The sequence below is a fragment of the Seriola aureovittata genome, chromosome 1 (genome assembly GCF_021018895.1).
Source record: "Seriola aureovittata isolate HTS-2021-v1 ecotype China chromosome 1, ASM2101889v1, whole genome shotgun sequence".
Lineage (NCBI taxonomy): Eukaryota > Metazoa > Chordata > Actinopteri > Carangiformes > Carangidae > Seriola > Seriola aureovittata.
Window position 1 is genome coordinate 6,454,773 of NC_079364.1, and position 27,599 is coordinate 6,482,371.

General features: G+C 44.3%; 1 protein-coding gene across 5 annotated transcripts; it reads right to left on the reverse strand.

Moving 5' to 3' along the window:
- Nucleotides 1-456: 456 nt before the first annotated feature.
- Nucleotides 457-21,260, reverse strand: sema6dl (sema domain, transmembrane domain (TM), and cytoplasmic domain, (semaphorin) 6D, like). 5 transcript variants are annotated; one of them, XM_056373895.1, is made up of 20 exons: nucleotides 21,054-21,260; nucleotides 14,423-14,594; nucleotides 13,760-13,871; nucleotides 12,597-12,657; nucleotides 12,304-12,366; nucleotides 12,057-12,158; nucleotides 11,673-11,763; nucleotides 11,320-11,439; nucleotides 10,900-10,988; nucleotides 9,823-10,040; nucleotides 9,585-9,716; nucleotides 8,757-8,912; nucleotides 8,046-8,219; nucleotides 7,536-7,676; nucleotides 7,233-7,310; nucleotides 7,056-7,114; nucleotides 6,401-6,457; nucleotides 5,706-5,888; nucleotides 4,448-4,689; nucleotides 457-4,346 (listed from the first exon to the last, which is right to left on the reverse strand). In XM_056373895.1, exons 2-20 carry the CDS (start codon nucleotides 14,544-14,546, stop codon nucleotides 3,216-3,218), a joined length of 3,333 nt encoding a protein of 1,110 aa, XP_056229870.1. In that variant the 5' UTR covers nucleotides 14,547-14,594; nucleotides 21,054-21,260; the 3' UTR covers nucleotides 457-3,215. The 5 variants fall into 5 exon arrangements, with proteins under 5 accessions (XP_056229870.1, XP_056229878.1, XP_056229887.1 ...); XM_056373903.1 differs by lacking the exon at nucleotides 21,054-21,260 and adding an exon at nucleotides 20,077-20,489; XM_056373912.1 differs by lacking the exon at nucleotides 6,401-6,457.
- Nucleotides 21,261-27,599: the final 6,339 nt, after the last annotated feature.

Below are 27,599 nucleotides of genomic sequence, written 5' to 3' on the forward strand. Positions count from 1 at the left end.
TAGTTTGCAAGTGTGTGTGTGTGTGTGTGTGTGTGTGTGTTTCTCCACAGCTCATTGGTGGCTTAGATCTTATGCCCTGAGCAGTAGTTAGTCCAGATGTTTAGTCTCTACAGGAACATACTACTTTGGAAACTTTCCCACATGCTATCTGGTGTGGTTGACTCTGCACTGGCCTCAAACTTCAAAACAACCCAGTTCTAAAAATAGTCCGAAGCTCTTAATCATTCTGCAGACTCTGATAGTCGGCTCACACAGCTCAGCTAGGCCACATACAGTTTTACCAACATCCCAGTCATGCTGTAAGTACTGAAAACTTGGCTTTTAGGATGGCTTCACAAGGCACTAAAATCAGATTCAGCTGTACGTCATGCTCTCTCACACCATAAACAATTGACATGACATAAGCATTCGACTTACTGCTAAGTTCCATGAAAAAACCCTCAAGAAAGACCTGTATCTGTGCAGTAATGTTTTATTTCAACTATACATGCTGTGTTAAAAAAATCAACGAAAAATATGAAACAAAAGACCATCATTATTATTTACACATTCACAGTACAACTTTACAACATATCTACACGCTCAAATACTCTGGAGATCATATATACAGCTGGCCTTGCATCACCATGTTGCACAGTATTTAAATCAAAATTACATGACAAAATCCGGTTCATCTGCACATACACAGAGCTCAGACTGAATTATAAAGGCTTCAATTTAGATTGCAACAGAAAGACCCAGTTCATATTGCAATGTACAAGGCAGTTGAGCAGTGTATGGTGAGTGTGTGTTTGTGATGTCAGTGTGCATGTGTCGAGTAGAAAAAGAGAGCCCAAACACTGGTTAGATGACAGGCAGAAAGTCTTTACATACAATCATCACTTGTAAACAAAATGTGGCTTTGGGCTAAACAGGCAACTGACACTGGAATAAGATTGCAGAAATCACCCAAATAATGTACCCATTGCTAAGAGAAATGATCCCTCAGTCATCCCTACTGGCCAATAGAAACAATTCCTGTCACTGCAATCCTGGGGATTTACAGATTCTGCGTGACGGCCACCCATGCCAACAGACGGCTTTTCATGTGAACACTGTGTTAATACATTGGCTGTGGGCAGGATGTGCTGCAATTGAGCCGACTCCGCTCCACAGTGCAAGGTCTAACCACCCTACATCCCACTGTCAAGAAAATACATTCACTGCATGGCACATCTATGTGGTGGATTAACACCATTCTTTTCATCACCGGCAGTAAAGGAGGAAAACGAATTCATACTCCAAATAATTGTTTTTTTTTTACTCTCCTTTTGTATTACCATCATCCAAGAGCGGAGCATTTGTCAACTTGTCAGTTTAGATTAGGTAGTGATTTTCCAACACATGTCCTGCTGAGTTTCAAATTGCTTTATATAAAATTCTTTATATAGTATATGACAATAACATATAGAGGACCAATTGACATTGCCAATATTATATACTGTAGTAGTTCATTTAGGGAATAAGGCACACAATGCACAGATTCAGGTTCACTTGCCTAAAAATATTTATAATGCTTATTTATAGTATTTAAGTATATACAGGATCTTGTCATTCCCAGCATGACTCATTTGGACACATTGGTAAATGTTGTGTTGATTGTACACTGACCACTCGCAGGGAAGCTTTACAGGGAACACGGCACGACAGATGACAGAGATGTTACATCCATGTATTGTTCTAGAGTCAGTTTAATATACCCTTAATAGGATTAATGTAGGAGGAAAATTCTAGTGCTCTCCTATTAGAGGAGACAAAAGTTTAATACAGCAGAAGTGCCCTGAAATGTTGGATTCATATACATGGGCTAAACCATTGGTGTTGCTTTAGTTTCATATGGTAAATTCTTTAAATAAAAAACAGTAAAACATCATAAAGGCAAATCACTTTGTTCGAAAATTAAGATGAGATGAGAAATGTGTTTTTTTTTTTTTTTTTTTTTTTCGTAAAATCGCTGCTACATAAAGAAAGGAGTCTCTTGAACCACCAGTATAATTCCTACGAAGGGGCAGTGGAGGTTAAGAGAGGTTTCAGGAGCATTATTTCCCATGTATCAGTTTTAACAGTGTGTTTGCTTGCTGAAAACTGTACTACTTGGCCTCTTTCTGCAAAATAACACACACACACACACACACGTTCACACACACACACACACACAAGCAGACGTGCACACCCAAACAGGGGTCTATCCCAGTCAGGTAGAGAAAAAGAAAATGCACCAAAGACAAACACCTGTGTGTAAAACCAATAGCAGCAAATGTACTAAGTAAAATTTCCCAGTGAGTTACAGTGTACCTGTCCCAGTATTCACCCAGCATGACCGACTTAACCTCAGCCTAACCATATTACCAGACACACCACAGAGTGACACAAAGATATGGTTTAGGCTCACTTCACATGGGTTCAAATGAGACTACAGAAGAGATAATTTTGTTGAAATGAAAGACAGTGACTTAGGTCTTAGACAGGTCTTAAGGTGCATCCTCTGACATGTGGCAACACTCTTGATTACCAAGTGTTAAGGCCTAAATATCTGTGCTGCCTTTACACAAGCCTGCTTTCCAGTCAACCAACACTCACACATTTGAACTCTTTCTCTGTTCTCTTGCTGCCTGATTCAGCTGTTTGTCGTCATACTTATCTTAAGCAACGCTGTGATTAGGCCTACTGATTTTCCTCTCCTCTGCCCCCAGCCATCTTACTGACAAAGGCATGGCCTACCTCTCCTCTCTGTTCAGTTCACATTAGTGGGAAGACAGTGCTCAAGGGCAGTGACAAATGAGACCCATTCTTCAAGTATTCCACTGTTTTTTGACCTGGTACCACATGCACAGACACCATAGCAGCCCCTGCTGGTGTCCTGAAACCTTGTACCTAAAATGGGAACGGGCAACACCCAAGCCCAGATACAATGGGGAGCAGCAGATTCACCACTGCCCACTGTTCATATCTTGTGGCTACCGTGACAAGGGAGGGAGACGAGTATCTTTGGCCACATGTGTGATTTTCCCTTTTTAGTGTGAGTGAATGTGCATATCATTTAAAGGAGAAACACACCTCAAGTCGATACACAAACACACACTAGGCCCTACCCCATCCATAGCCCGCCCCGAGCCCTCAGGGCTCAAAGCTCTACAGTCAAGGCCAAGAGCTCACTAAGAAGCGTCCATGCTCTTTTAGTAACTGTACTTGTTGACCACTCGCATCTGTGGAGTCTGTGGTGAAAACCCATTGGGTTTGGGGGGCACATCTGGCTTTAGCGATGGGGTCCGTTTAAGCCCTGTGCGAGGGAGTGAGCCATGCCCACTGTAGCTGCTCTGTCGGGATACAGAGGATGGGTGGGGTGAGTGCATTCCTGCCCCCATCACTCCACTATGGGAGTCAAGTCTGGAGGGGGGTGTTGGGGGCATGTAACCACCTCTGTTCATACTGTGCTGGCGAGACACAGACACCCCCATGGTTACCCCATTTGGCGAGGTGGATAAGGACTGCCTGTGAGAGGCACTCCGGTGGAGTTGGTACCCCCCTCTTTGCCTCTCGAGGGTGCCCCCCATGCTCAGGCTGCCCGTTGGTGTGGTGGGAGTGGTGGGCATGGGCACATCGACCCTCTTGGTGGGGCTGTGCCTCGGCAGGGAGGAGGAGGGAGAGTACAGGGAAGCCTCACGGCTGGGCACCTTGGGAGGTACTTCAGTCAGTTCCTCCATGGGCTCCAATGTAAGATGTTGCCTTGAGCGGGGCCCTGATCCCTCTTGAAGAATGGCCTTAGGGTTGGCCACAGAGTCATTGAGGTGTTTTAAAAGGTCATTTAGAGTATTTCTGGCATCCACAGACCTCTTCTGTTCTTTCCTACTACCCCTGGAATCTGGGTTCTTCTGCTTCTTTTCAGATGAATGTGGCAGTGTATCCTCTCCATTGTCAAGATTAGGGTGGTCGTGTGTAGCATTGGGTAGGACAACTGCACTAGGGATGTGGGAGTGTCCCAGGGCAAGGTGAGGGTGGTGGGAGTTGGCAGGAGCAGGAGAGGAAGGAAGGAACTGAGGACTCATGGCTGTCGCTGATGAGTTGGAGTCCTTACGGGGTCCACTGACCTTGCCATGAGCCCTCTCCCACTGGTTCTTGATGGGCTGGAGGCCTTTCTGCTGAAGCACAGGGGTGGACTCAGGTGTAGGTAGAGCAGCCAACTCAGGGGGCTGACAGCCTTCTCGCAGGATCATGGTCTTGGTGTCACCATTGGGTGTATTTAGGTCTTTGCCATTGCTCAGCAGATTGGTGTACAGCTTAGGAGAATCAATGCTGGTTTGGAACTCCTAAATAAAATAAAAGAATAAGATCAGACACAGTTTCGCAACTTGTTCAATCACTTCTATCCAGACTTTGATGAGATTTTAGTTTTATAGCTGTAGCCTACCTTCACAGGACTGTCAAAGAGGCCATTGAGCTTGACAAAGCTTCCAGTGGAGTCCGAGCAGGAAGGTGCAGACTCTGCATCCTTGTGGACATGTCTCGGCTTACGGAGGAATGAGTCTCGGTAGCAGAAAACAATGAGCCCAGCCAGGAGAGCACCCATGAGAAAAGCAGCAAACACGCAGGTGATGAGGATGTTCATGTGGACCATCTGGTTGGTCTCACCTGCTTGGATATCCCACACACCTACAAAACAGTGAGGCATTGGTTAACCGCCTGGTGACAAGAGTCCCAGTGCTCAGTGAAGCATCCCTCCCCATTCAACAGCAGAAATGTGCATGTTTGTGTGTGAGCACAACCATGCATGAGTTTCTGCCTTTATACCTCCCCCCATACAAGGTAGCCATAAATACCGACTCATTCCAATTCATCTAAGCCCAGATGAAGAAAAAATATGGTGGAAGTTGTTAGGTACCCACATCCATTTCACCATCTATAAGAAGCAGTTATGTTAGTTCAGAAGGGAAGACTTAAGTGGTGCCTTAATCCACGTTCCACTAGAGGCTTTTTGTCATGCGTTTGACTTAAAAGGGTTAGGAGTGAACTCTTATCAGAGACATAGAGCCAAATCAGTCTTTTCGCACAAGAGATCAACCAGCAGGAAGTTGGCCAGAGTAAAGAGAAGCACTGTTTGCCTTCCAGGTGTTGAGATAGCTGCTGCTCTACTGAAAGTTTGTTAGTAATCACAGACATTGAAAGAGTTAGTCATCCACCGTGCGGCCACAATAGTGATGCGGCAGAGCAGGCCCAGTCAATGATCTACCAGCCAGGGTAAAGTGTTACTAAATCTAGAGTTAAAAAAAAATCTATACTGGCAGAGATGGAAGTTAAATTCAAACAAAAGATTTGAAACAAGAGTGAGTGTGAGTTTTGATGATTAGAAAAATAAATAATTTAAAATAAAGAAAGAAAAGAGGAAAATTATAACTAAAACAAAAGAAAACAATGGTAAAATGAAAATAGATATACCAACATAACTTCTGTATGAAAATGTCTATTTGAAAAAGAATAAGAAAGAGGCTAAATTAAAATCTGCCATGTTATCTAATAAAAAAACCCAAATAGCTGCCATTGTGTGCATGTGTGTCTTTGCCTATGCAAGCCTATGTGTGGAGTCACATTTGTGTGGCTTAGTCAGAGTTGTGGGCAGCTATCAGATCAGGCTCATTGCAGCATGCTGGCTGCCTCCCTGTGGGCCTTACCCTCTTGGCCCCCTGGGATAGAGTCTAAAGAATGGGAGGTGGCTGGGTCATCCTGCAGCACAAAGCCTGAGCCGTAGAGCTCTGGACCAGGCCCAGAGCTGGGGCTCTGAGTGGGTATGAGTAGTGGGGGGTGTATGGGCCCACTGGGCTGGACAGTGACTGGCGCTGATGAAAACTCCATGTCTGTGATGACAAACAAATTGTTAACATACTGTGCAGACGTGGGTAAAGCATACTGTTATCATCCCAGTTAGTAGGCATCAGCGATATGTAATTTTTTTAGGGTTAGTGTCCGAACAAATGATGAATAAACGTTTTTAACAAAATGTTCCATTTTCACATTCACAGACCAATGAAAGTACATTTTTGTTTTTTGACAGTTTGGATGGGGAAAAGAGAGGATACTGTGGGTCAAAGAGGAGTTGGTACACAACAGTAAGGATGCCAAGGGGTGGTTGGGCATGCAAGAGGGGGGAGGAAGTGATGAGTGAAAAGGAGGAAGTGAATGTGTGCTCAGATAGAGCACCAGTGTCGCCTGGCGGAGCTGACTTTTGTGACGATGAAAATGAAGCAGGTGACATTAGCATTCAGGAGGTGTTTCGTAAGAAAAGATGAATGGTGGCAGTGGTGGAAAGACAGGGTTGGAGATGCTGAACTCAAGGAAAGAAACCATTTGAGTAAAAGATCAAACTAACCAGAGGTAGGGTCGCCAAATGATTTGTAATCTGGCGCTGAAGTAGTGCCCAAAAACGCTAAAAGAATTAAAAGGACAAGAAATCAGTATAACGGAATTCAGAGGTAAATACTAAAAAATAATAAAATCCCTAAGAGACACTAAGAGTGCAGTTTACTGGGTTTAACTATAAAGATATAAAGCACTCGCTAGCAGTGTCCTTTTCTCTCTGGAGTCACTGGAGGCCCTCTGGTTCTGATCAATACTGAGGTTCAGCCTGGGTCATGTTTAGTTGGTACAAATGAAGGGGAGGAAGCTTTAAAGTAAAATCAGTAAAGGCACATTTTCTGGCCGTCAGCTATCTTAAGACCTCTAGCATTTGAACCGGCTGAGCATGACCCCTGATTGTACATGTCCATGTTTCTGCCTCACAGGCAGCATTAGTTACAGGTGGCCATGTACTGTATGTAGATGTGTGTGTTAATACTGCACATAGACTTATGTAGGGGCAAGTTACTGGAGTGGTTACTGGTGTGAGTGTGCAGGCTCATGGTGTGTGTGGAGATGAGTTTGTGTGTGTTGGTATGTATGTATGTGTGTGTGTGTGAGTGTGTATCTCTGTGTGTGTATGTATGTGTCTGAGGATAGATGACATGGCATGGAGATGAGATCCGTACCGTGACAGTCACCCAGGTGGGCCGTGTTTCCAAGTTCAACGTCCTGCTCATATCCAGTCCTGAAAAGAGACAGAAAGAGAGAGAGATAAACAAAAGATTAATAAAAAAATTGCTCATTATCTCATTTTCTCATCTGTAATATTTGCCCTTCATATTGCAGCTGGGGCTTGAACTTACAAAACACCAGGCTGTATCCTCTCGCAGGCTCCATGAGGTTTCCAGCCACAATAAGGATCCCTTGATGCAATGCAGGACCTGAGGCCACACAAACACACACACACCATCAGAACGGCAGGTTTAATCATTCTGGAAAGTGCGGCATAATCATTTGTGACTGACTGAACATTAACCACAAGGCATAAGGAGACGCTGTTATCATTCCCTTTATGACATTTACACGAAAACAAAACAATAAAGCCACAAACCTATGACCGACTGCACATTTGAACCCCTCATCGTGCACGTTAGCACGTAACTTACTTGTGGCAGGAAGAATGCCTTTCACAGCGACTCAGGGGAATACGGATGACACAGCTTGAAAAGGCGACGTACAGGCTGTGTGTGTCTTTGTCCACGTGCAGCGAGAGGACACGCTTGTCATCCTCGCGGTTAGACAGGCACCTGGAAAGGGAAAAGAGAAACATGATCAGAGGTTTATCAGATAAGTCTGTCTACCGTGTCAGTCTCAGCAGATTTAATCACTTGTTACAAAAAAGTCACATAAAGCTTTTTTTCCCCCTCAGTTTAACAAGATTTTAACCTCACACACACGACAGCGTGAGTGTTGACATGCATGAATAAGCACAAACAAAACCCCAAAAACAATCACACATGTGCTGCATTTGCACAGAAGGCAAACAGACACTGTCATCTTTGCTAGAAAGGTTCACTTTAAGAGTTGCTGACTCCGCAGCCAGGAGACAGACAGGGAAGAGAAAAGGAGAACCGAGGCAGACGGAGAGAGAGGGTGAAGAGTGCGAGTATCCATACTTGGCCCTGTTGAAGACGTCTATCTCCTCCAGGAGCAGGCTGTCATTCAGGGACACAGAGGTGGTCTTTGCCAAAACCTTGAGGACAACACCCGATTCAGCCCCGATGAACACCACCGTGTAGTTCTTGTGGGGTCCTGCCTCATTGTCCACAGCCAGCGCTGTCAGCCTGTACCTTCAAACACAGCAGAGAGGCCTGTGTTACTCACAGCAGGGGTTATTCAGAATAGGAGTGGGTATCTGAATACATGAATCACTGCGGCTCCTGAGTTACTAAAGGTCAAACTTTTTTTTTTACTTCATCTTGCATTTCGTTTCAACATCCTGACCTAGCTTAGTTAGGAGACATGCTTCAATATTTATATCTTTATGTTTGATGCCAGTAAATCATTATATACTGTACGGTTAACTGTTAACTGAGCCATAAAACTTTATGAGGACTGAACTGAAGGTTTCTGTAACACTTATTGAGAGTCTACATCAACAGTGTGGTCAGAGTCTTGTTTACTTATTCTTACATTTTACACTATATTATTCTGGCAAGGTTCTGGCAGAGCTGCTTAATTTGGCTTATACGGTTAAATGAAAAAAGGACTTCGTAGAAAGACATGTTTCCACAAATCGAGGCAATCAGAAAAACATCAGTTTCAAAACTCAGGTACCGCACTGGCGCCAACAAACACACCCGTTCCTCATTTACTCCTCCATTTACCTGACACGCGTCTTGGTGAACCAAGGCTCATCCCCGATGGAAGGCACAGCTGTGTCCATGAGGGGGTGGGACTTGATGAACTGCAGGGTATCATCCGGGAACTCGATGGAGCTCTTAAAGGACGCAGCTGGACCATGACCTGCGCAGCAACCGGGTCTAGGATGGAGGGTGCACGCACACAGAGGGCAAAAGGTCAAAGATCAGCCTTTATGATCACTCACCAGAGAGCAATAACGATGTGTATTGAAATGGATGGAAAGTGCAACAAGGGGGGGGGCGAAGGAGAGGAGCAGGTGCTTATTAAGATCACAAAAAGGCCTCAGCTGGAAACATAAAATATACATATGCATGGTTATCCTCCATCAATGATTCACCGGGGTAATGAAGTGCTTCATGGACTTTGTGTTTGGGACACAGGACAGGACCACAAATATACGTGCTGACTGTAAACAGGTTAAATATGCAACGCGTCTAATTATGCCAAATTAATTATTTAATCATCAGCAGATGGTGAATGTGTGTGCTGGGTCAAAGCTAATAACCTGGTGCCTTACTAGTGAAAAAGATTTGATTTCATCGGGTTTAACCTGGACAAAGATGGGTTAAAATAAAAGTGGGGAAATGACAGGTGGTTAACAGCTGCTGAGTCAAGTGCCACCTGCTCAAAATAATCTAAAGAGAGCCAAGTTTAAAAATCTGATTTGAAAGGTTTTCTAAGTTAGGTGTTTTTTTGTCCTCCTGCCTCTGTATTCTTTAGAAGGTTTCAAAGTGGAACGTTTTTGAGGATTTTTTTTTTTTTTTTGAGAAACAGAAATGTTAAATCCTTACCGAGGTTTGGGCAGCTTCTCCTCGGGATATGGAGTCCACACAGAGTCAGGAGTTTTCTGCTCTTTGAACCGGCCCCAGAATACTTTCTCTATGTCGGCCATGGAGAAGGCACACACTGCTGACCCTGGGATGCTGTGGAGAAGCACACCGATGTAATGTCCCACGTTTGACTTCTTAATCATTAATTCTGTCCTCCGCATCGGTTAATTCGACAGCTAACGGCGGCCGGCAGCCTCACCTGTTCATCTGTGTGGTAAACACGCCCACCACCGAGGGAACACCGTTAATGTCGATGATGTCAGTGATGGACTGAAGCACGTCGAAGTAGAAGAAGGACTCCCCTGGCACGGAGCAGTTGAGCCTCGCCTTCACAAAAGATGTCCAGTGCTTCTCCAGCACTCGCTGTGACCCGCCGACGTCATTCTTACAGATCCGGGCCACGCGAGAATACACAACCTGCGAGGAGCAGGGGTTTAAGAGAGGACAGAGGCGGGTGGAAGAGGAAGGCAGCTGAGTGAACGTCACTAAAAACACTTCAACATGCTGAATAATGCATCTCTCCATCCTGTAGCAACTCGGCACAGACGACTTAACTAACACACTCTTCATCTTTAACTTTGTGTGTGGAGATTGTTCCCCTTGACTGGAGCAAACGTTCATCCAATGTCCTCGACTGGCCTAATGCAGCCCCATGTGACTGTGTGTTTGATTGCACATATTACCAAGGCTTAGCGTATAAATGAAGTGTGTGAAGCAGTTGGCTGAGACAGTTTTAATAATTTACCAATGCAAACCTCCATCAGAGGCCAGGTGTCACCCCAGCATTAGTAGGGTTGAAATATTTATTAGCTGGTGGCTGATGGAGGATGCTGGCTTCCTGCAGTCCGGCCAGACTGGCTCAGAGATGAGGCATGGTCAAATCTGAAGTTGGCCTGAAACACAGAACATCCTAATGCCCTCAGCTTGTGTGAGTGTGTGTGAGTGTGTGTGTGTCTGTTTGTGTGTGTGTCGCAGGGAGAGACAGACACATAGCGCGCAGTCTCGGGGAGACAAATCCTCTCACTGTGTAATGGTTTTACATTAGCAGAACATTCCCAGCAAACACTCGCGCTGTAGAAATTTCTCGTGTATTCTAATGCGATGTACTGTCATCGCCTGAATGGGCCCCATTACTACTGGGGCCATTTGTGGCAGAAATGCATGCACCGAGGGAAGTGTAAGCCTTTTTTTTTCTTTTTTTTGGATAAAGGCCTGCATCCTGTATCTGTGTGGAATATGTAATGCATTATAAACGGCAAGTGCCTCTCTGTCTTACCTTGCCCAGATTGCTGTGCTCCACTGCAATCTCTCGGTAGAAAAAGTACACATAATTCCCATACTCTGCTGCATGCAGGAAATGAGGTTCTGAGGGAGAGACAGAGGCAGGGAGTTGAAGTGTATTTCTGCATCGTCACCACCACTGTGCATGTTGAATATTTCAGGGATTTGTACAAGGCTGTATATGACTGGGGGTGACCTAGATTGCCTGGGAGAGAACAGGCCATATCCCCACAGAGCTTGGCAAGGTGGGAGAGCTCTGTGTCGCTCCAAAAACAGCTCTGACAGCCACGTACATACGTGCACCATGCGAAGGCACCACAGGCTTTTAGCAAGGTGGCAGGTAGACACATGTACGTTACAGGGAAGTAAGGTGAGAGTGGAATAAAGATTGAGAGTGATGGGAGTGAGTGATTACCTTTCAGCCACTTGGAGTCATATTTGATAGTCCTCAGGGCCGATCCATCACCCATACTGCGATAGATGACAGAATCACTGGCCTGGAAGTCAGCTACAGTGGCAGAATACAGCTTCCCTTCTAAAAACATGACAACAAGGAGCACAGTCACCAAAAACTAGGATACACTGCTCCTCAGCGCATTGTTGTTTCACTTCTTTTATCAAGCTTAATTGGCTGAGTTGTTATCGCTGCAGGCGCAGTTTTATTGTGGCAAAGACACAGAGGTGATAATGAGAGCATAAGTAGGAACACATTAGTTCTTCTTCAGCAAGACTACGTGCGCGGGCGGGGAGTGTGTGTTTGACCCTTACCAGCGAAAAGGGCAACGTTGGTTTGCTTGGAGTCGAATGGGCACCGTGCCAGACCATTGATCTCCTCTCCATCTAACTCTAGGTTATCCAGCTAAAGGGAACACAACAATCAACCCACACATTACTGGAGGTTTGTCAAGGGACACCGTGAAGACGAACACACACACACAGAAGCACAGGCACACACAAATGAATCAATGAAATGAGGCCAGTCATATTTATTTAAAAAAAAATTGAAATAAGGGGTGTGTTACTCAAATTACTTTCACACAAAACTAGTCCAGATTGTGTATGTGTGTGTGTGTGTGTGCCTTTGAGCACATCTGAGCATGCGAACTTTGACTTATGAAAGTGCCATGACAGGCTCGGGCACTGGATACTGACCCTGTAGTATCTGCACATGGGGTTGAAGCCGTTGGTACCACAGATGAAAACCAGATCGTCGTTTCTGGGGACCAGCACTTTGATGAAGTTGTGGCACTCGTCCTGAAAACAGACACACAACATGGGACAGTGTTTATGAGAGGCAGCCAGCTTCTCTGCTCACGGTCTCTGTCCGTTCCGTGTGATGGAACATAAAACAAAAAGGTGTGAGGTGAAGGTTTTTTTTTTTTTTTTTTTTAATACATACTCTATGTTTTCCCTTGACGGCACACATCTCTCTGTCAGCTTGGCCCGATCGCCATGTTAGCTTCTGTAAAAACCAATGTGGAGCATTAGACACACGCATGGCACGATACACACACACACACACACACACACACACACACACACACACACACACACACACACACACACACAGTCCTCCCTTTTCCACTCTCTCATTTTACAACCTGTCCAGTCTGTGATGAATGGCTCTGTGTTTTCTGTGGAGCCCTTTTAGTGTTTGTGGACTGAGAGAGCAGCTTGTGGCGAGAATCTTACCCGGTAAGGAATGATCTCATTCCTGTAGGACTCTCTCAGACTGACTAGGTACACCTGATCTCTGTGGACAGACAACAACAAAACACACAACTTAGTGACACAGCACAACCAGGGATCATTTTCAACTGTTTGTATTTTGAAAAGAAATATCTGACGATTTTCAGCTCATCCTCTATTTGGTTTATTTATTATTTATCATATTGTTTTCTTACATTCTTAGAGGAACTGGTGCATAATCAGCAGCTGATTTGCATTGTTTTCATATTTTTGGTATTTATTTGCTATTTATGAGAATATTTTCTGCACTGTTCCTGTCATTTAGGGACCTTATTTACTGAGAACAATGGTTTCAGCTTCTTGCAGCAGGAAACACAAACATTTTTTGGTTTGTGGTGACACAAAATCTAAGAGAAACTGGTTTAAACCGATCTTTTCTTTTTCAAAATATGTTTTTCTGTCAAAATCTAAGTCAAATTTAACTTTAATTCATATTTCTGTGTTATTTGTTGCAGAGTTAATGCACAATGAAGTTTTTTATGCAACTGCCTCTTACATGGAAACCTGAATATCCTTTCTGTTACGTCATTTAACATGACAAATGCTTTTGATTATTGGTCCGTGGTAAAAAAAAAAAAAAAAAGCAATAAAAAAAAAAAGTAATGGAACCAGTGGGAATCGGCTTTTATAAACCCACAGAGAAGAACATGTTGCTTCTTTCAGTAAACACATGTGACTCCCCCAGACTGGCAATAGGAGCATCCACCTGACAACAGTGATACATGTGGTGGTGATTACAGGGGCTCGAGAGCTGCAAGTTTTATATTGTAGATGTCAAGGTGATTTCCTGCTACAATATTAGTGCTGGCCGTCAGATTAATCCCGCTGCCCATAAATACAAAAAAGACATGTAAAGATGCCAAGAAATCCCTGACGGAGCGTCAGACCGGGATGATAGACGCCTTTCCTGGATCAATACTGGCCATATACATCAGATACAGGCCTAGAAGCCACAGATCCAATAACACTAAGAGCTTTTTACCCCTCACCCCCTCCCTTAGGCCTCTGTTTACCTGCCAAGGAGTGACTGAGTATATTGGTGTCGGGGATGTGTGAAAGAGAGGGAGAGAGAGATGGTGTGTGTGCGTGTTGAGTTTTGAGTTTACCTGCCAGCGATGAACAGAGTGTCCTGTATCTTGGTCATCAGCTGAAAGTCCAGGCGATGCTGTGACTCGTTGCCAGAGGGCCTGCCTCTGAACACTGGGTACCTCCGTGAAACTGTGAAGACATCGCACGTACTATTAATGGGACACTCATGGTGGACGCAGACACTCTTGCACGCCACACTCGCTTCTTCCTACACTTAACTCAACGTATATAAATCGTCCTGCAATTATTAGTAGCGGCACTGTACAAATACTGGCGTAGACTGTGTATATCTGTGTGTCACTGTGTTGTGTTCCTGCGTCAGATAATGGCTGCCTATGTCAGCACATATCTCTGTTCCTCCAGTGCATCACAGAGATGGAAATGCACTTAATGCTACAGCTGACCATACAGCACATTGATTTTATGACTATGGATATGGCATGCTACTGTGTGAACTGCTGACATGACTAGAAGTAGGAGGCTGCGGGTATTTGTCTTTACTCCATGTGTATTATGCCTAACAACACAGCGGCTTGTGTGTGTGTGTGTGTGTGTGTGTGTGGGGTGGGGGGGTAAAAAAGTGCACATTAAGGATAGTTGCTGACTTTTTCTGTGATGTTGCAGTTAATGTAAGATCTACCCCCGTGTCTGCTGAGTTTCATTCACGTGCGTGCACTCACAGTGTGCGTCAACGACGTCCAGGGGTACGATGTCCTCTGGGAAGCTGACTGCGAGGAGAGTGCGTGAGGCTGTCAGCAGCAGCAGCAGCAGCTCACTGAGCAGAAGCGCAGCTCTCTGGCCCATGGCTGCTCACAGACGACACTTCCTGTTTCACACTGGTGGAGTTGTTACCTGCAAGCACACAAAGAAATACATGCTTTTGTTGCTTAACGTGTCATACATTGTTTGTGTTTATATTTCACCTACTGCTACAAACTGTAGTCGCATGAGCCAAATCCAAACCCTTTGTTTAACTCACAGCAATGAATAAAATGCGATTTCCGCTGTGAAGTTTTACTTTTCTTGCTGCTACACAGTAAGTTACTGAAATACAAACATAATGCTCACATAACGCCCTCTCTGGCTTATTGATGACTGAGCTTTCACTGGCGGTGCTTGGCGTCTCCCCTCTGCCTCTCCCTGCATCTGCTGTCTAAGGGAAGGTCAGCCAACTGACCGGTGGGGTGTCTCGGTGTGTGTTGGATGCAGCGGAAGTCCACCCTGTTAGAAGCGTGGCAGGCCTGCTGTCTCTGTACATCTGTGCTTCAATTGGTTTGTCCTGGGCCAGGCTCAACACTAATCAGCACATTGCAACTTCATCACCATCACTAGTGTAGCCTCTGCTCTGACCTTAGCTGACTTCTATTAGCGCTCTGTTGGCTGTTATTGCTCCAGCCTCTCCTTGGGGCTGGTGTGCATTGTTGCAGTGATTCACTCATCTTTGTGTTCGGAGGACCCAGTCGCGCACAGTTGTTTTGACGTTGTAGTAATTTTGGTGGATAATAGTTTGTGCAGCATCTGATCGTAGACATGATACACCAGCAACTACACTGGTAATAATTTATGGTGGGAGTGGCAGGGGTTTAGTGTGTATGTTAGTGTGTGGAGGAGTGCTTTAGAGACAGACTGTGTCTGTGCATATTAATGATCGGTGTACGTTCAAATATTTATAAGGCAAACAAATTATTCATGCAGGCAAAGCCTGAACGGATATAAACAATTTACCGGGAGACGTCACACAGGCAGAGGGATGGATTAGCTGGGAGCGCACTGGGATACACAAACACACATACACATGGCTGCACATACATAATCACTCTTTCAAATGGTGTAATGCAAAGACTGACTCATGTGTGCATGCACGAACACACACATAGTATTGACTCATTTTTCAATTAGCCCCAAAGCACACCTGCTCCAGTGCTGTCTGTGAGCCCTGCCTGCCAAGCCATTAGTGCCTTGATTGATCCACACAGGAAGCATGGCAGATCAGTAGCCAGCGAAGCTGGACTTTATCATATCAATGTAGCCATGTGAGAAATTTGTGGCTCTAAATCTGGTCACTTTCCTCTGGATATTTCTTAAGAACATCTGGCTTTTGAAGTATTTGCAAAGTCTTTAGTTAAAACCACTAAATGAACCATAACACACATGGTTTTCAAGTAGAAAATTTGGAGTTGTGAAGTGTTTACCTGACAGCAACAGTATGTGTCAGCGTGTCAGCTGTGGATTACATAACATGTGAACTGGCCACACAGCATTTATACCTACTTGTTGATATAAAGTGTTTTACCAGGTACTAACAACAAAACAGTTACTGTATGATGATGTGTCACTAAAAAGAATGGGAGTGGCTGTGGGGTGAAATCAGGGTAATGCCCCCCGTGTTTTAGTCATCAACTGTGTGTAATCATTGCCACTGAGTTTTCTGTGGGATATTGAGGCCTTGGATAACGCAGCGTCATTATGACTAAGTAATGCAAGGCCTGAACGAGACAACGCTTCATCTCAATTAGTCAACGTAATAGTTAAATTACAGGTTTGATGTTTTGACAAAGTAAAAGCATGGTATGAGGGCCAAAAGATCTCTTTCCCTTTCAATAGCCCCAAACATCAATGATGCTGGAGCAGCTACTACACTCTAATCTAGATACAAATGAATCTCTGGACACAAACAATTTACAGATCTATGAACACAGGCTCCCGGATCTATACAGAAAAACAACTGTCAGCAGCTTAATCTAAACGAGAAGTGATGATACTGCTGTGCAAAACGAGACAGTGGTGTTCCTTAAAAGCATCGCAGCTATTTTTTTTACTACCTGGTTCAGATGCTCTCGCACCAAGGAATGTGCTGTTAAAACCCCAGCAATAAATTGCTGAGTTTCAAGGAGAAGCCTGGGACAGGAATAGATACCTAACGCTCAACAATAGAAAAAAAAAAAAAAAGAAAAAAAGAGGAGCTATGAAAGGTAAATAACCCAGCTCCGCATTTCAATTCTATAGTGCTATCATACAGGCTGCAGGCTGTGCTTCCAGCCTAAACATGGCGATGTTCACAAGTAAATCGGTTCCTTGGTTGTCAGGACTTTAGAGTCCTGCTCTATATCGCCTCTTCATAAGCGCACACATTCGCACCACTTTTTTCCTGCCATTCTCCCGCACTAAACAATTCAAGGGAAAAACACTCCAACCAGAGGCAGAAGCTCAGCTCTGATCTCCCATGATTCCTTGCATGGGTAATAGCCATACTGTGGAGGCGAAGGCTTTCCTCAGAAACTTTAATGTAAAACAGAAAGAGAAGACATTCAGAGGTCAGCGATCTAAAATTACTTCTCAATCTCTAGTGAGCCCAGCATGTTTTCTATTGACTATTCCTTAGCGCTCTCTAGTTCCTGCCCTCCAGTATGTGTGTGTGTGTGTGTGTGTGTGTGTGTGTGTGTGTGTGTGTGTGTGTGGGTGTGTGTGTGTGTGGGTGTGTGGACGTGCGTGCATGCACATATAGGCCTCAACAAGCCTTAAAAAACGCTGGGCTTGTCACGCAACTCAGTGCCATTCAGCCTTGCCTCACTCTACCTCTGTTATTACAGGCTTTTCAATGTCCTACAACCACGCACTTTCCCTGCTGATGTTGTTGGCTCAGGCCCATGGTGTTAAACACGGGGAGGGGAGAGAGGGGAGGGGGTCTGGTAGAATACTATTTCTACTGATGGCGGGTGCAGGGGTCTGTAGCCCAATTCTAGTAGTTACAGCTGAAGATTTAGTGTTCTGAGCTTAAAATGACAGATTAACACATATTTCCCTCTTAGCTGTGCTTTCACAGGCATATGTCAGCCATAACCTCCCCTCCGCTGCAACACAGAATGGATCTGTTTGTGTCCTATTTGCAGGAATTGGGGCTAATAAAAAAGGATGGCAAACAACAGCGGTGCGTGAGGTTTTGTAAATTGTGTGTGAATGTGATGGGTGGCTCTAATCCCGGGAGAACAATGACTGCTGCTGCTTGAGGCTGCTCGACTTGTCATCTCGCACCACGCTGAGCTGTAAACCCAACAACAGCAGAGGAAATCAGATAGCCCGGGAGTTGAGTTTCAGGCATTTCACTCTTCAACACTTGGTGTGCGTACGTCTAAATTCATGCGCACGCACGCGTGACTGTCTGTCCAAACCTGGACATGTCCTGTAACACGGTTGTCTCAACTCTCAACTGCGGCTCTCTGAGAAAGTAATCAAGATGCGGCCACACAGGACAGTGAGTCAGCCAGATGATTAGAGCAGCCACCACATGGGCCCAGAAATGATTACCACTCCCTTCCCCACTTCAGTAATAACCACTACCCTGAAGGATCATTTGAGAGGGGCTTGGTTGGACTTGTTGCTTCAGAGATTTGGCAGAAGGAAAGGACTGTGCCACCCTAAACCCTGCTTCCCTCCCTTTCTTCTCTACCTTGGCGAGAGGAGGAGTGAAACAGGAGAAAGGCTGCTCTCAGCAGTAGTTCTGCTGTAGTAGAGCACAAAGGGGCAAAGCTGCAGGTGTGACCAAGAAACAAAAGGGGCTTTGGGCAAGTCAACACAATAGAGCCCCACCCCCGGTCAGTGGACCTATGTTCAGGAGAGCTGCTCTGGGGCTCCTGAAGGGGGCTTCTGAAGGAAACACAGCAAACTTGACTCCAAATGCTCCACACAGGGTCAAACATTTATCGCTCAACCAACTGAGAATTGAACAACGTGATTGCCGTGCGGCAGTTCAGGGAAACCATAAGGCTGTAAAGAGTTAACACTGTATGGTTTAATGGCGGTTGTTCCGGGGTTACTGCTGGCTGTTGGGAGGTTAACGGTGGTCGTTCTGGTCGCTGAGTTCTGACCCCATGGCCAGTGAAGCGAAGTGAGACGCGCCAGCCAGCTGTGCTGTCAACGAACCCAGAGCTCGGTTCGAATGTTTTGACCTGGATGGAGTGTGCTGCTCCTGCCAATATCAAGTTTGTAGTTTCAGTAACTAAGCCGGGCTTCTCCCGTCTGTGTCACAGGGCTCTGACACTCCACATCTGGTGTTTGTGTTTAGAAACAAACTTGCTGTCTTTCTTTCTGTAAAGGGGCTGTTCTGACTTGAGAAAAAATAGTACTAGTAAAATTTTGACCACAGACAAGCTAAAATTTAATGTGTGCCCTTAAACCTTGCATTTAAAAAAATAATTTAGCAGATCATGTTATTCTGTATTGGAAACTATAGAAGAAGCTTATTTGGTTTATTTTTGCTCATTTACTTAAATAATGAGATCCAACAGAACAAATCCTAAAACGACTCAAACACTCGCACCTACACCCCTCCTTATTAAACACATGAACCATCCTGTTTCTCTCTCTCTTCATCATTCTTCTGTTTCTTTTCCTTCATTCGCTGGTCATTTTTCAAGTTTTTTTTTTTTGCGTGGAGATCTTCCGCTCCTCTTTTGCGCACACAATCCACGCAGCAGCCCGGGCTCTAACGCTTTGCATTGTGCGGGCTGGGGCGTAAAGGCATTCAAGTTTTATCCGTGGTAAATCTTTTCAGACCCCTTTAGTCCACATGTAGCACCGATACAAAAGACAACAAAGACGCGGGGGACAGCGGTGGAGTGACAACAGTGATGGGGCTGCGTTTAACTGCCTCCACAGCACTTAATGCGTGCACAGGGCTGGGCTTCCGCGCTGCTCTGCCTCCGAAAAGGTTACGAGCGCATCTCCAATTTATTATTCAATATAAGAACGCCATAAGGAAATTGGGGAATACATTAAATTGATTATAAAAACACCCGGGAATAAGTCGTCAACAAGCTTTAAGTCCAACTGCACGTCCCTTTATTGTTTAATACTGTGTTTGCCAGCATGGTCCGTCCGATCATGTGCATGTTGTCTTTATTCCAAGTTGATTTTTGTGGAGCCGAAATGTCAGAAAACACTTTATTTCACGACTTGAACCATTTAAAACCAGCGGGAACACAAGACAATAGAGATGATGAGCTAAGGTAAATGAAACTGTAGCCAAAAAAAAGGGACACTTCTCTGCATGAAAGGTGTGTTACAGGACTACAATGGCGTGGCTCTGATTTTATTGTCGGTCAGTCATGATCTATGTTGACATCTCTGTTTTTAAAAATTGATACATTTTACTTTGGGATCTAAGTACTTGATTCTCTTGTATAGATTCTGTTCACAAAGTAGCTCTCGGGATAGAATAAAGGCCAGTGATGTTATGTCCTTTATTCAATCCAACATCCGTTGTATTAATACAACTCAGGGAGTGAACCCTGAAAATACTCCACATCGATAATTACAAATCATTGAGGACACCTACCTTGAGTATCCGAATTCACTCATGAATTGGGCAATCCGACTGCATGTCATATTCCTTTTGTAATCCATTTAAGAGAAAACACCCAGCATGTGATATTCCTGTTATTTCATGCTCCATCCGGACCCCACTTTTCTCTTTTTTTTTTTTATCCAGTTGCGCACAGATTTCAGCTCCGCTCGCCACATAAGAGCATTTGGATTCTGCCTGCTCTCCTGTCTCCGTCCCCGGGCCCCTGCGCTCTGATGACTGATCTTCAAAGCTTCTGCCACGACCACACAGCCCCCTCCCTCATACACCAATACACCATCCCCTTCCACTACTATTAACTTTGGAAAGCAAAGGGAAAATGCATAAACATTAACGACGCGCTATCCGTACTACGCCGCGCTCTGACTTCATGTGCAATCATTGATTTAATGGTGATTTAAAAATAATAGAGGGCGTGTTAACTGACGGAGAGCATGATAAAGCACATACGCACGGGGATAAAAAAATAAATAAAAATACTAGATTTACGCAAAACTCTTCCCAGTGCTTGTTTATCCCAACAGATAACTTTGGTTTAGCCACTGTGATAAATGCTCTAATGAAGAGACTGTAGAACTTATAGGCTATAATAAAGATTTCTGACAGCTTCAATAGGACGATAAACTGCCTCGCAGATAAAGATGTGAGTAGACAATTTAGTTTATTCTCCCTTACGCCGCTTTATTAGCTGCGGAGAGGCGCCTCCGAGCTGCACGGATACACGTTGGAATGAATGAATACTATATTGCACTGAAGCATGAGTAAAAATAGTCCGGACCTGAACTATTCCTGCCCTGCGACCATTAGTTTTGCAGAGCAGCATAGCGACGTGGTCACAAGAAATATTTTTGTTTCCCCAGAAAAAGACTTCTCCTGTCTAGTTTCCCCTTCGACTTTCACTGCGTAATGCGGCACAATAAAGTAAATCCACGTTGCTGCAAGGAACTCACCTCATCTGAATTGGTTATTTTGTATCCTTTTTTGTTGCCGTAATCCAAAACAAAAAAAAATATATTGTCCGCGTCGTAGTGAATCAACTTCTCCTGGCTGAGAGAAAAACAAACTAATGCACGGCAAATGGTGTAATTCGACCCGTGCGAAGTCAATCCATCCAGAGAGAGATCTACAGCCTACCAATAAGCAGCGCTCTTGCTCCAGTCCCTCCCCCCTCCATCTCTCCTCAGTTGGTTCGGGCTACTCAGCCTTGCTCTGGCTTCCTTCCTTTCTTTCCTAGAGCCCGGAGAGAAAGAAAAAGCGACCCCCCCCCTCCCTCTCAGTTCTCCTCCTGTGTGACCCCGTGTTGCCTGCCCTTCTGTTAAACCCCATCCCCCAACTCCAAGTCAGCAAGAGCGCCTAGTTAAAATCATTTCAACTGAGTTGTGGCAAGCCACTGCGAAGTAAAACACAGCTTTAGAAATGTTTGGATTGGAAATGGGAGACGTATTAAGCAGAAATCTCCTTCTATCCCAGAACAGTATCATGCCTCTAAAAGTGAACTCATTACTGACAACAACTGAAAGTTTTACAGAAAAAATATACTTCTTTCAAATATTTAGTTTACCAACCACATATTCTTAATAATTTAGATATTCTACAAAACTCCTTTGTTAATTTTAATACAAAAATACATAATGTTTTCTGCTAAACAAATCATTTTTATTGCTACAAACATCACTGTGTACCAGAGACACACTCTAAATCTCCTTAGGAATGTTAAATTGCCCTCTCCCGGTGTTTTGTTTGGTAGATCTATAGGCATTAGGCATTCTGCATGTGTATGTAAACATCAGTGTGAGTACATGCTCTCGTATGCGTGTGAAGCTGAAGTCGTCATTGAACGTGTCGGGTCATTCCAGGCGGGTCTGCAAGGCTGGACAATAGAGGCCCATTTGCACCCCATCAGAGAAGCAGGTTAGCAGATGTGTGAGAATCTCTTCCACATGAACATCCTCACCCACTCGCACACGCACACACACACACACACACACACACATAAACTCCTGACAGCCCCCATTATGAGCTGTGAAAGTGGGATCTGCATCTCAATACTTGCACAGGAAACGCGAGTTTGCACTGCTGATCTGCCTGATCCTGGTTTGGCACTTCTTGCATGTCTTTGTCCCTGCTTGTCCCTCACTTGTCCTGCTCTCTTCCTCCTTTTTTTTTTTTTTATTTTTTTGAGGAGTTACTACTTCTTGATATTCTGTCTCTTCATTTGACAGAATTTTCCCTTTTTCCTTGGGCCCCCTGTTGCTCTCCATTTTTCTCTCCAATCTCACCAGGGTTATCTCAGCTCGTAGACTTTGGTCTGTCGTTTATGTGACCTTCGTTCTCTTTCTTCTCGTCTCTTGAGCTTCAGTCTTGCCACTCAGTGTTTCTGTCAGTCCCAGGTTACATCTGTGTGATGCCCTAGTATCCTGTGGGGACTGAATCAGCACGAGCATCTATTATTGTGGGAGAGGGGGAAGATGGATAGATCAATGTGTCGAAGATTTTTGCGGAGATGCAGCTACTAAGTGTCAGGATGGGTCAATAGATATATGGATCTGTGGGCGTCTGGTGATTGGTAGAGGTATTGATCGGTCCTTTATCCAGTGAAATGACCGTTTTATTGGGAGCGTAATGGCAATGTGACACCATTACATTAGATTTTAATGGTTTTTGGTACAGGACTGTTGACTTTAACAATTCTTAATCTGCTTGTAACGTATTTCTTTGCAACTTAAAATGAATTGTCACCGATGCAAGGAGACTAATAAAAAGATAATTCATAACTCTCTGTATGATTTTACATCTTATGTCTTCCTACACTTATGTCAACCCATATATCCCATAAATAAACCATTTCGTGATGGAGTGAGTATTTAAAGAAGATTTTAAAAATATTTTCAATTGTCATAAAAAAAAAAAAAAAAAAATCCTAAGCTCTTTTTTTCTTTTAATTAAATAAAAAAGCAAAAATGCAACTACCCAAACAAATCACATATTTGAGTCATGGGAGAACAGATGATTAAATGGAGACACATTTACAAACATAGCAGAGAAGCAGATGGGTGAATGACAAAGGTCCTTGAGTCTGTGAGTATGTTTGGATGGATAGTGAGAATGGGCAGATGAATGTATTGATGCAGGGAGATGGAGAGATGGATGACGGAAGAGTAGACTGATATACATGGAGGGTGGGGGCAGACAGAGCACAGAAGGCTTCTGCTACCACTAAAGCCTGATATGCTCCCTTGGGGGCCCTGCGGTGTGTAGGTCAACCCCAGGGGGGCGTGTGAGGGTGGGCTTCGGGGTGCAGAGGAGAATGTGAGGGCTTGGCCTTAGGTTGGGCCTACCAAAGAGTGCACTACCCTACACTCCCTTATTTACTGCCTGAAATGCCGGTACAGATGGCCATGTGTCGAGGATGGGGGCTGCAGGCTTAAGGCTCGGGCTGAAGGCAGAGATGGAGGGAACCATAGGGTCGGATGTTTAATTACAACATCACCATTTCCCACCAGCTAATCACAGGACTTGAGAATATGAAATCCCGACAGAGCAAGTTGAGGGGTCACATCTCGGATAACACGGTACAAAAGTAAAAGTTGTCAAGTTGAATTTAAACATGTCAAAGACGTAACGATCAAGCAAAAGTGTGGTTTTCGGAACCGATGAGATGACAGTAACAGAAGCAGTAGTGTGCTAACTAGGGGAAAAGGTTGTGGGCTTTTGGCAGCGAGTGTTCTGTCAGATGGCTGCCTCTCAGGGTGGAGGCAGTCAGGACTGAGCCTCCATGGTGACCTCTGATTGATTAAGAGGCCATTTCTGGCACTCGACTGGCCTGGGGCACCATTTGTCACCTGACTGTGCAGTCCTGCTGAGAAGCTTTGTGTCTTCCAATCTACATGCAGACCTTTTCTCTAAATCTGCAACTCAGCTGGATCCATCAGGGCCACCCATGTCAAAAAATCTGTTCACTCACTCTGGTGTTCAGCCTTTTGGATTAGAGTAAACACCAAATGGCGAGCTAAAACATTACAAAATATACTACACACGAAACACTTTTGTCAAGAAATCAACATTAGTCAGACTAATGTAATTATTTATAGTAAGTGATTCTGTTCATTACTTAATTCATGTTATGATTTGTAGAACAGGAATAAGCACAGGAGTGCTGAGGTTACAGGATTACTTGTTGCTGTGAGTTTTGTCAACTGGACCCGTGAAAGTGCTGCATTGAATGGAAAGTCACATCAAGTGGGTATAAGTGCTAACATTAGGAAGCTAGGCTAAGTAGCCTTCACTGTCCGAGTGTGAGCTAGCTTAAAAGCACAACGTGTCCTCCCAAATGGACAGACGTCCTAAATTACTAATGGTGCATAATCAATGCTACATATTTGGGCTTTGAAAAAAGGGGAACAAACTTGTATCAATCTTTACAGGACTGTGATGTGCTTTAGTCAATAGTGCACCACAGAAGTTGACAGCACATTGCTAGCAATGCTGACCCTCAAAAGGTCAGTCAGCTGCTGCTGCGGGAAAATAAACCAGAGGAATGAGGCTCTGACTCTGTTTCCAAGAATATGTCGAAGAACTGTTTATAGAACACTATGGCATTATTATTATTATTATTATTATTATTATTGTTTATATCCTAAAAGTAAAAGTGAGCACAACCCAAATTACAGTTTGACTTTAAGTAAAGAACAGTTCATAGCTGTTTGGATCCAAATGTCAAAGGTATATTAATACTGCTTTAGGTGAGCTGCATGTCACAGATTGTAGATTTGATGATTATGCCTTCCAGTCTACATCATTACCTGCTTTTATACAAAATGCATCTTAACCAAAGGTCAGAGGAAGGTGACAAGTTTTATAGCCAACAGTTTGATGCACTGACTAGAGGTAGGACTGAAACATATATCTGTAATTTGCAGTGAAATGACTTGTGCTCTGTTTGCACATATTGCTTCTTCACCTTTCTTTTTTTATGAGATTATTGTGTAGATGAGGGAAGCAAATCTATTTTGTCATAAGTTGTTTTCAGCTCTAAACTTAAGGAAATTACAGTATCAAGTTCGCTTTGATGTGATCCTGATGACTGCCACATTTACTCAAGGAAATGCACAGAAAGGTATGAAATAAATTCTTATATAATGTAATTGTGTTTATTAGAGATTTCTTGGGGAAAATGAGAATGGTAATCATATTCATAGCCAGTGCTGTGGGTAATTTGCAGCCCGCGATAAGCTGCCATATCAATGTGAACTGCCGATGATTGAGTGACACACATGACATTTTCGACTCATTATTTATTGATCCCATTTCAGGTCCTATCTAAATGTTTTAATCTGCGTGGCTATCCATGCGCGCACCTAGGAGAGCTTTATGAAATGTTCCTGGAGTTGAGCCGATGATGACACCGTTGCCCTCTGTCCTACGTACGAAATGAATGATGATGTGTCTTTAACGCAATGCCACCTTGGCACCATTAGGACGATGTCTCCACCAATTAAGGATAGTGTCCTAGCCCTTGCCTAACACTGACATTCACTTGGTGTGGGAGGGAGTCCATTGTTAGAGGGCAAAAGTTTTATTACTTCTGATAATGATAATAAATGCTTCCTCCCACACACTGTGCCCTTCATTACAGCATTGATCCCATAACATCTCTGTTAAAATCTATCACTGTAGCCCCGTTAATGAACACTCCAAACATAGCAGTCAACCACGCAGATGATCCAAGACCTTGTCACGTTCTCAGTAATGAAGTTAATGAGCTAACAGAGAAGTCAACGGTTTTCAGGAAGGAAGGCTATGACTTTATTTGGGGTGGAAGAGGATAGAAGCGGGATTTAACAGGCTGAGGTTGAAGTGTGAACAGGAAAGGAACAGGAAAGGAAGAGCTGCAGAGGTTGCTCTGTTCACACGCTCTGAAGTATGGATCTATTCTTGTGTGTGTGATCTGGCTGCCACACATACATACACCGACAGACACGCACACAAACACACTCATGCAGACAGGTGCTGTGTGTGGTACTGACTGTCTGGTGAACAGCTGTGGGTAGGGGCTTGTGCTGGGCGCGGTGGGAGGTAGCTGTTGAATTTTTCTGACCTTACCACCGGACGCAGCATTTGAAACACACACACACACACACACACACACACACACACACACACACACACACACACACACAGGGGGCAGCTGCAAGGTGCCATTCAAGGGCCCCCAAAGCCAACTGCACCCACACACACAGAACTCACTGTCTCTAACATGATATTCTACCATTGATCTTATGGTAAAATGGCCGCTCCACATCCCAAAACTGAAGGAATATTCAGCAGCTGTATATCTATGACAACTCTGCCATGACTCTGACTCCAACCAGCCCCACAACCTTCCAGAGGGAGCACTTTAAACCACAACTGCTGGCCCAAATATTTACCTACCCTCTTACCCAACCCCAGCACCAGTCATAAGCCCAGGCTTCAAACCCTGTCCCACCTCCCATCCTGGCTGTCAGTCGCCAGCTAAGTCCTCCTTGGAGCTTGGAGGCTATCAGGGATTTCAGGGAAAAGCCCTTTATCCAGGGACTTTCTTTACAGGCTGGGGCGAGCAAATGTCTCATGTCAGCAAAATACTGTAAATTCTGCAAATGGCATCTTTTACGCCTCTCAGAGGTGGCAAACAAACTTTCCTGTTGGGGGGCGGGTCAAACACGTGGTATATAGCTTGAGTGAAATTAACGGTCGAGCTAATGGTTGATATTCTCTTTATACAACATTTTATTTCTGTTTTGTTTTACATCAGTGTTTGTGCGTATATATTTTCACCTCCATGCATTCGATTCCACTTGTATGGGTGCTCTTAAAGGTCACACTGGTGGGATGTGATGCTACATGCTGATTAACCCTTAGGTGGATTGTATGGGGTAATCTAGGGAATTAAGCTCGCAGCCCTGAGGAATGCAGTCAGCCTCTAGATCCAGACCAGGTGTCCACACAAACACACACACACACACACACGTCATCTGGGGGCTGGGGTGTGTATTTGAGTGTCTGTGAGTGCCAGAGAGAAAATGACAAGGATGGGCCTCGCCTGCATCACAATAGCAAATGCTGGGTTATATACAAGGAGGACCAGTATGGTGGAATTCACTGGACCGTCCTCAGCTCTTATCACATTTACATCAACTGTTCATGTGCATGCAGATACTCTCAGCTGCAGAGCAAATGTTTATGCTCACACCCACATCATGCCAGCTTATGTTGTCCCAAACCAAGCACACAGTACTTTGCTATGGACTCTACCCACTGTATAAGCTTCATTTATTGTTTTATCAGTTCCACTATTACTCCTTCCTTGCTCCAGCGTGTACAGACAAAGTCCATTCAATTTGTGAAATACAGGAAGGCGTATTGGTATTACTATTACCAGGAATATTGCGTAAAAATGCTGAGTCTCTCATCGTTTTACTGCTACTTTACGAATCTGGCGTCCAGTTGGTTGTGAC